The following is a 9,317-nucleotide window of genomic DNA, read 5'->3' as shown; positions in this document are numbered from 1 at the left end:
AATATTTGATGCATAGAAAAAGCGCCAAAAAACGGCCCCTCCCCCTCACACACAGCAGTGAGGGAGAACAGAAACTGTCAGAAAAACAGATTAAGCAACTGCCAAGTGGAAAAATAGTGCCTAAACATTTATTCACACAGTACCTCAGCAAATGAAAACGATTTTACATTCCAGCAAAAACGTTAAACATAATCTCTAGTTATTAAACAGCTTTATGTATTTCTTACAGTGTAATTCTAGTGAAGTACCATTCCCCAGAATACTGAAGTGTAAAGTATACATACATGACATTATATCGGTATGGCAGGATTTTCTCATCAATTCCATTGTCAGAAAATAAAAACTGCTACATACCTCTATGCAGATTCATCTGCCCGCTGTCCCCTGATCTGAAGTTTACCTCACTCCTCAGATGGCCGAGAACAGCAATATGATCTTAACTACTCCGGCTAAAATCATAGCAAAACTCTGGTAGATTCTTCTTCAAACTCTGCCAGAGAGGTAATAACACACTCCGGTGCTATTTTAAAATAACAAACTTTTGATTGAAGATATAAAACTAAGTATAATCACCATAGTCCTCTCACACATCCTATCTAGTCGTTGGGTGCAAGAGAATGACTGGGAGTGACGTAGAGGGGAGGAGCTATATGCAGCTCTGCTGGGTGAATCCTCTTGCACTTCCTGTTGGGGAGGAGTAATATCCCAGAAGTAATGATGACCCGTGGACTGATCACACTTAACAGAAGAAAACTTACTTCTCGGTGGATGGAGAGAAGATGCAGAGAGTGGCAGACGGGGTGACAGAGAGTAGAGTTGGAAAATTGCAGGTCAGTGTCGGGATGGTATGTATTTTGCTTAAAAAGTAGTCTTCCAGGTCTTGAGCACTAAAGACAGACAGAGAGGGTGCTGCAGGTGGGAAGAAGAGAGAATTGAAAGTAGAGAGGAATGGTTTAGAGTTTGAGGAAAGAGTAGATGTAAGAGAAGAGAAGTAAGTTTGCTTGGCTAAGTGAACGGCAGATGTGTATGAACGAAAAAGGAACTTGTAGTGGATTAAACCAGGTTCAGAGTGAGATTATAGATATATAGGTAAATATATATATAATATATATATATATTTATAAATTATATATATATATATATATATATATATATATATATACATATATCTAAATAAAACTTTTTTTTAAAGCCTTGTGGTACTCTAACAAACAGAGGCATTGAAGAGGAGTCACCTCCAACAAATGACTCAGAAAAGGACCTGTGAGAAAGAAGAGTGGATCCAAAAGAGAGCCATGTCACAGAGACCAAGGGGGAGGAGGGAGTGGGTAGGTGGGAGTGGGTGCTCAACTGTGTCCAAGACAGCTGAGAGATCAAATAAGATAAGTATAGAGTAGTAGCTGTTTCTTTTAGCAGAAAGAAGATTATTAGTCACCTTGGTGAGTGGCTAAAATCAACTGAATTAAGGAGGCAGTCTGCAGAGGCTTTAGATACAAGGTAATCACAGAGGTAAAAAGTATATTAATATAACCATGTTGGTTATGCAAAACTGGGGAGTGGGCAATAAAGGGATTATCTATCTTTTTAAACAATATCAATTATGGAGTAGACTCCCCCTGTAAATATAACAATATTTATGTATATCAAGTAAAGTATGCTTATATATTTTAAAACAATACATATGTTTTTTAAAAACAACAAAAGAACAAAAGAAGAAATTAAACCAATGTCCATCACAATAAATAAAAATCAATATGAAAATGTTAACCTTTTTAATTCTCTTTGTTAGAGGGAAGAAAAATAATAATATTACTAACAATAATAACAATACTAATAATGCTGATGACCCTCTAAATGTAAAGTGAAGAGGGTACTTATTATGTAGGTAATTTCTATTTTTATGACAGTCACTTAGTAATGAAAGGGGTGTGAGACCCCATATTGGAAAGAGTTGGCTCCTTTCTTCGAAGAGGATACTTACCAAAGACGTCTGGGAAGAAAAAATAACTATGCTATTATACACACATTAAATACTAGTATTTTTAGATGTGAAAGCAATAACATTTGTAATTCAAAATAATACTCTGGAGTACTTTTCAAATACATTTAAGAATTACATATATTCTGTTACAACATGATAAAATAATCCATGCAAGTAATAAATAATAACTCTCCTTACAGGTGTTCTTTAACGAAAATAGGACGTGTCATTGCCTATGACGGCCATATGTCAATCTCTACATACATTGACAACAAGACCAGGAAAATCTACAGGAGTGTATTTGTTGTTGTGCCTGTTTTTATGTTTTTACTTATAACATGAATTATGTGAAATAAAAAATAAATAATTTAAACAGTGATTATATAATTTTGACAGTTACTATAATGAAACACATTGAAAATGCATTTACACATTATTATATTTATTATTTTGAGGTCACCATTAATTGATTCACTATATTTCTGAAAGCAATTTTCATATCGCTGTTTCTGAGACTGTATATAAAAGGATTTAATAATGGTGCAATAACAGCGTACATGACCGCAATCCATCTGTCTTGATCCAGTGTATGACTTGATTTAGGTCTCATATACATAAAAATACCAGAACCAAAAAATATTGTAACAACTGTAAAGTGAGAAGAGCAAGTTGAGAATGCTTTCTTCTTCCCTGATGTTGAATGGATGGTTAATATAGTTTTAATTATATTTATGTAAGAGATCATTACTAGCAAAAATGAACCAACAACAACAGCCCCACTTATGAAAAAAACAACCATTTCATTAATCCAGGTGTCTGTACACAACAGTTTTATTAAAGGTGGAATGTCACAAAAAAAGTGGTCAATTTTCTTTGCTCCGCAAAAGGAGGAAGTGAAGGTTAGAGTAGTGTGTGTTAGAGCATTCACTAAACCAATGATGTATGAGCCAACTATAAGCTTGATGCACATTCCTCTGTTCATAATGATATTATATAAGAGGGGATTGCATATGGCATTATACCGATCGTAAGCCATAGCTGCGAGCATATAGCATTCAGTACTACCAAAAAGCAAAAAAGAAAACATTTGTATTGCACATCCTTGGAAAGAGATAGTTTTGTTCCCCATAACTAAGTTCGATAGCATTTTTGGAACAGTGGATGAAATGTAAAAAATCTCTAAGATTGAGAGGTTGGTAAGATGGAAGTACATTGGAGTTTGGAGATTATGACTCAGTTTGTATGCAATAATTATACAGACATTTCCAATGATACTAACTGTATAAATGAGTAAAAACATAATGAAAAGAAAAAGATAAAGCTCAGAATGATCAGAGAGTCCAGTAAGAATAAAGTATGTTATGGTATAATTTACCTTTTTCATGTCATGTGTTGCTGTAGAGATAAAAGAATAAAATGTTAATAAAAGTAATGTAGACCAGAAATTTATATATAACAGCTTCAAATAGTTAAAAACAAAATGTATCATGTAAATTACATATATAAAGTGTATCCACCATTTGTGTATTTCTGTTGTCTTGATTGGATGATAGATATATTAGGTAATGTACTTCAGGGGTGTGGCTAGGTGGTTCTTAGTTTACAAAGTAGGAGTAGAACATTAAAAAAAAACAAGGAGAGCTTTGGGAAAGATTGTGGGACAGAAGTCATAAAGTCTTTCTTTCCTGACAAATGTTGGACAGTTGGGAGGCTGGATTTAAGCTTACTATCTACTGCTGACTATTAGTCAATGTTTATGATGTCTATTTAAGCTTTTCAAAGACCTTTAAGTGAGGAAGTTAAAAGTAGCCAGTGGTAAATGACTACATCATCTACAAAAAGGGAAACTATATCCAATATATAGCCATGCAAATAAGGTAAATGTTATCTATGCAGTTATATTCCCACAGAGATACATATGATGAAAGTGATATAACTGAAAAATGTGTATTATTATTTTTATCATGAACTTTATTATTTAAAATGATGTGAGCATTGTTAGAAAGGTGGGGTATAAGAAAGTTTTTAGAGTTGTGAGGAATCAGAGGAGGAAAAAGGTAAAAGAGGAGTAGAGAGAGAACTCCGCTTACCTGAAAGGCACTTGTTGTTTATTTTTTTGGGACATCTTCAGTTCTTCAACCTTTTGAAGATAATATTGTGGGGCTATATTAAGCTCTTACAACAATGGTTCAAATCATCATCATATTCTTGTGGAATCTTTCTCCCTTTAAACATTGGTTCATATATTTGGGGGCATCATCAGCTATTCAAACAGTGGTTCCTTATAAGAAATATGTTGAGGCAGAATCAACTTGGTAATGTCTGTAGCATATCAGTATGTGCCACAGCTCCATTGGTACCCTGGGTGCCCTAACTACTTGCCTGCCAACATGTTCTGCTGCTCTAACTAGTTAACACCTGTTCCTGTTTTGGGGAAATGTTTAGGTCAATTACAGGGCCTCAAGAAAAGGAGGGATACATTGTTTAAATGTTCAACTCTTGAAACAGTGGTTCATGTATATGGGGCATATTTAGCTTTTACAAAGGTGGTTCATATTTTTGAGTTATCATCAGCTCTTCAAAAAGGGGTTCATAAAGATAAGAACATTTTCAACCAGGTAGTTCAAGTAGTATTATACCACCATGTGCCAAAACTCCAGTAGTGTCCTCTGCGTGGAAAGCCCTTACTGCCCATCTACCTTCCTACCCACTTGTGGTGTTGCTTGAACTTGTTAGGATTTACTCTTCATACCTCTATTTCCCACATATTCTGTAGTGCACTGAGTGTCTGCCCGCCCGTTTATTCCACTCTATGATGCTTTGAAGAGTTTCCCTATTATTGCCCATGTGGAATTTCTTCAAAGCATCATTGCATGCGGTTAATGAAATTTGGCTACAAAAGAGACACAGTGAACTAATCCCATGAAAGCATTGTGACGATTTATTAAAAACATTTTGTGCCCATGCGCATGTCTAGTTTATACATTTTAATTTTGCTCCATCGGTTTAAGATGTACAGCCACATTTTTCCTTTTCTGGATCCCTCCATGGCTTGTTTTTGTAGCAAAGTCTGGAAATATTTTAGTTTTAGGTCTGTTGATTTGGAATCACTGCTAGTTTACAATGAACAATCTTGGTTTGAATTTGTATTGCTGTTTTAGGGCAGAAGATTTTTGGCTTTCATCCATTTTAGATTGGGGCTGGCTGCTGCAAAAGATGATTGTTTGCCTGAGAGTGTGCTTAAAAAGATAAGTAGATAGCATTCCAATCAGTTAGTTTTATTTTCAGTCTAGAATGATTTAAGATGGTCAATGTATTCTGATAATAAGTTAGGATATAAATGTTGATTTGAAGAGTATATGTGTCATATACATTTAGTAAATTAAAGGGACACTGAACCCAAAATTTTTCTTTTGTGATTCAGATAGAGCATGCCATTTTAAGCAACTTTCTAATTTACTCCTATTATCAAATTTTCTTCATTCTCTTGGTATCCTTATTTGAAATGCAAGAATGTAAGTTTAGATGCCTGCCCATTTTTGGTGAACAACCTGAGTAGTTTTTGCTGATTGGTGGATAAATTCATCCACCAATAAAAAAAGTGCTGTTAAGATTTCTGAACCAAATAAAGAAGCTTAGATGCCTTCTTTTTCTGCTATCTGCTGCAGGGTGAGAGAAATCAAAAGGCTCAGGTGGGGTAAACTTTGACATCTTCATTACTCAGGAAACAGAAGCGTAGGCAAGTACTTCTGACACCATGTTATGAGATGCAGGACACAGCATAGAAGGTACAATGCTACTTTATTGCAGAGCATAGAAGTATACAGCTTGCGCAACACATCTAACTTAGCAACTGCGATATAATCTATAACGGCTATAAGCCGGTGATGTCACCTCCAACTCTTATCACATTATGATTTAAGGTTCTCTGTAAATATAGGACTCCAAAATATATAAGGGAGTGTCTATAATGATAAAAATACAGTATATGGGGGGCGGAGTTAACTGCCATCAGAGCCAGACGTGCCTAAGGAGAGCTCCTGCGTTTAGAACCCTTAATTGTCCACATTTGGGGGTATTAATACCTGCTTCTGAGGGTACCTGGACACACTCAGACTTATAACATCACCCTCTAACCCTACATATAAAAATTAGGGGCTTCCCTGAAATTTTGGAGCGCTGCCGACCTAACTGTACTTTGGCTGCCGTCCCATCCTAACACAGCGCCTCCCGCTTGCTCCGGAGGGTCGGGGATCCGCTCCGGAGCAGAGGACTAACACCACCCTACTTACCAGAGGACTGGCTAGCTAATTACACCCAGGATCGGAGCTCAAGCCGCACTGCCTTACCTACCGCATTGACCTTGGTGCCGCCTTACCGGAGGAGTGCCTCGCCCATGGACCACTTGCCCAGCTCTGTTGTCGGTCACCCCTGGTGTGACATAGCCTGACCTGGGTCCTGTGAGCTCCCTTATGCTGCCCGGACACACCGGGACCCTGCGCGCCTAAAAGGATTAGGGCGCGAAGATCCGCCATCTTGGTTCCGGCCTCCATCCTCTGTAGTGGCGCGACCTGCCCGGAGGGTTCCCAGAGCCTCACTTTCCTTACCATTTGCGGCCCCACCAGCCTCCAGCCTTCCGGACCTGTTGTGTCCCTGAGCAAGTGAACATTTGCGGGGGTGGCGGCATCGGTGACGACGGATTCCGGACCTGGATCGCTCCAGATTAATGCGGAGGGTAGGTGAGTTAACCCCTTCTTAACCACTTGCTGCCTGGGAGTTATATAAGTTAGTTGCTCGCCTAGCCCTCTTGCCCTCCTCCTGCTTGCCCTGCGGCAATTCATAAATCAGGGTAGACACCACCACTTTACTTAAAGGGCCTATAGACCTATTTAATCTAACCTCCACAGGCCCATTTGCAGCCTCACAGGGCCTATAGGACTTGAGCCCCCCCCTCAACCTTCACTATTCTGCAGTGACTCTATCTATGCAGGCTAAGACATCATACAGCCAGCATTGTTATACATATCTTTAGGAGTACAGGGGAGATTTTCATTTTAAACAGCTCCTTCTACTTGAACAAGAATTTATTTGCACCTACCTCCCTTGGACTTTGGAGTTTCTAGTAGTCATATACCACAGCAGATATATAGAGCTGCTCTTGGGAACCGCCACAATCACCAGCACACGGTCCACTTGCTGGGCCTCCTCTATCATTAATGTAAAGGTTTAATATTATGTACCAGGTGTAATTCAAACTGAGGGCTGTGCTGGCCCCGCTCTTACAGTGTAACATTTACCGCCAATGCTCTAACTAAGTGTTGAAGCCTAATTTATGTGACAATCTAGGTATCCTATTTGTCTATGTGATTAGTCCAGTGGTTTAACGACTCCTCTGTGTGTAAGTGGTCAGGGCGGGCCTCCATTACATCCTACCGATCCATTCCTAGGTCTCCCTACATTGCCAAATATGTCACACTCGGCTAGAAAAAACACCAAGTCCCAAGCGGCCTCAAAACAGACTGTTCTTGACCATTTCTCTCAACCACGCAAGAAGCCTTCCTCAGTGAACAAGGACATTAGCGACCCCGAATCTCAAGATGAGGGTTCCCAGTAAAGCTCTCAGTCTGTCGCACATCTCAATCATTACATTACTGAAAGCACTCTACAGAAACTCCTTACAGCTCAGACCAAATCTATCACCACTGAGATCCAGAGAAGTTCAGCCGAACTTAAAAAAGAAATTCAGGAAATAGGTGATAGAGTTGACTCTCTCGAACGACAACAAGACGATCTGGCTACTGACAACTCGAACCTTCTAGCCTACGCGGAAAATCTGGCCGAACAAATTTCCCAACTTGAGCTAAAACTAGCGGATGTAGAGGACAGAGCTCGGAGGAACAATATCAGGTTTAGAGGCATTCCTGAGACGGTTAACACAGGTGGCTTACAGGAGTACCTCATCTCTTTGTTCACCGCATTCTTAGGCCCATTGGAGGGCAACATGCATGCTATGGAAAGGGCCCACAGGGCTCTCAGGCCACGTTCAGTATCATCAGACAAGCCGAGAGATGTGGTCGTCTGCTTCCACCACTTTACCTTTAAAGACCGGTTGATGCAAGCAGCTTACAGCAAACCCACTCTACCTGATAATCTCAAGGATATCCAACTCCTACCCGACCTCTCCTCACATACCTTACAACAACGAAAGCTCTACGCCCCAATTACTACTCAGCTGAGGAAAGCAGGGATCAAATACAGGTGGGGATTCCCCACTAAACTGATTGTGACCAAGGATAATCAAACCCACACATGTTTAATGTTATTGTAACTAGCTCTGGTTAGAGTTAGAGTATTTATATGTTTACTTGGTTACTTTGTTGTTTTCTTACAGAAGAGCGGGGCTACTTGCACTAGTCCCTCTGCCTCTCAGGCAAGGTTGACTCCCCCCCAATTTCTGGTGCCCATTCCAGGGCCCCACATAGGTGGACTACTTCCACTTGCTTCCCCCTATTCCCCATCCCCCCTACCCAATCTTTGTCCCCTACCCTTCCCTCCACCCTCTCACAAGATTCCTAAATGGCCTCCCTCAGGTTCCTCACCCATAATGTTAGAGGCCTTAATACTGTGGGCAAGAGATGCCTTCTCTCCCGGTCCCTGCGCCATTATGGGGCGGATGTAGCCTTCCTCCAGGAGACGCACCTACTAGCGGACTCCCCCCCCCCCCTCCACACATCTAGGGATTACCCAGTATTCGAGGCGGCTTCCTTCACTAAAAAAGCCAGAGGAGTAGCCATCCTAATACACAAAAGAGTGGCTTACGAACCCCTCTTCATATTCAGAGACCCTCAGGCCAGATACCTCATTCTTATCTGTAATCTGGACCATGTCACATATACTCTGGTCTCGGTCTATCTTCCGAACTCGCTCCAACCTAGGTACCTCAGGAAAGTTCTCCTGCATGTGTAAAAAGTTAAACAGGGCAGGGTAATCCTTGCAGGTGACCTGAATATGGTGTGGGATGGGAAGATAGATAGGAAAACCAGCCCTTCTAAGAGACTCCCCTCCAGCCATGACCCCACCTATCGTAGATTCAGGGAACTTATGTGCCAGTTTACTTATTTCGATATTTGGAGGTCCCTGCACCCTCTAGACAAGGACTTTCTCCCATCCGCATGCTACATACTCTAGGTTAGATTAATTTTCTGTCACCCCACAGACCTAGATCTGATCCGCTCCGCGAGCATTCATTCCTGTAGAAAAGAGCAGCAGCACCACACTTTATGAACTTTTAACTGCTTTTAATGATGAAACATACAGGAAAGCAACGACGTTTCGG

At 40.2% G+C, this 9,317-nt stretch overlaps 1 protein-coding gene across 1 annotated transcript; it reads right to left on the bottom strand.

Moving 5' to 3' along the window:
- Positions 1-2,426: 2,426 nt before the first annotated feature.
- LOC128638851 (olfactory receptor 5A2-like) lies at positions 2,427-3,365 on the bottom strand. Its single transcript, XM_053690985.1, has one exon. The coding sequence runs from the start codon at positions 3,363-3,365 to the stop codon at positions 2,427-2,429; it is 939 nt and encodes a 312-aa protein (XP_053546960.1).
- Positions 3,366-9,317: the final 5,952 nt, after the last annotated feature.

This window comes from Bombina bombina, chromosome 8, assembly GCF_027579735.1.
Source record: "Bombina bombina isolate aBomBom1 chromosome 8, aBomBom1.pri, whole genome shotgun sequence".
Taxonomy (NCBI): Eukaryota; Metazoa; Chordata; class Amphibia; order Anura; family Bombinatoridae; genus Bombina; species Bombina bombina.
The sequence above is the reverse complement of the archived record's forward strand: the minus strand, read 5'-3'. Positions and strand labels throughout refer to the sequence as shown.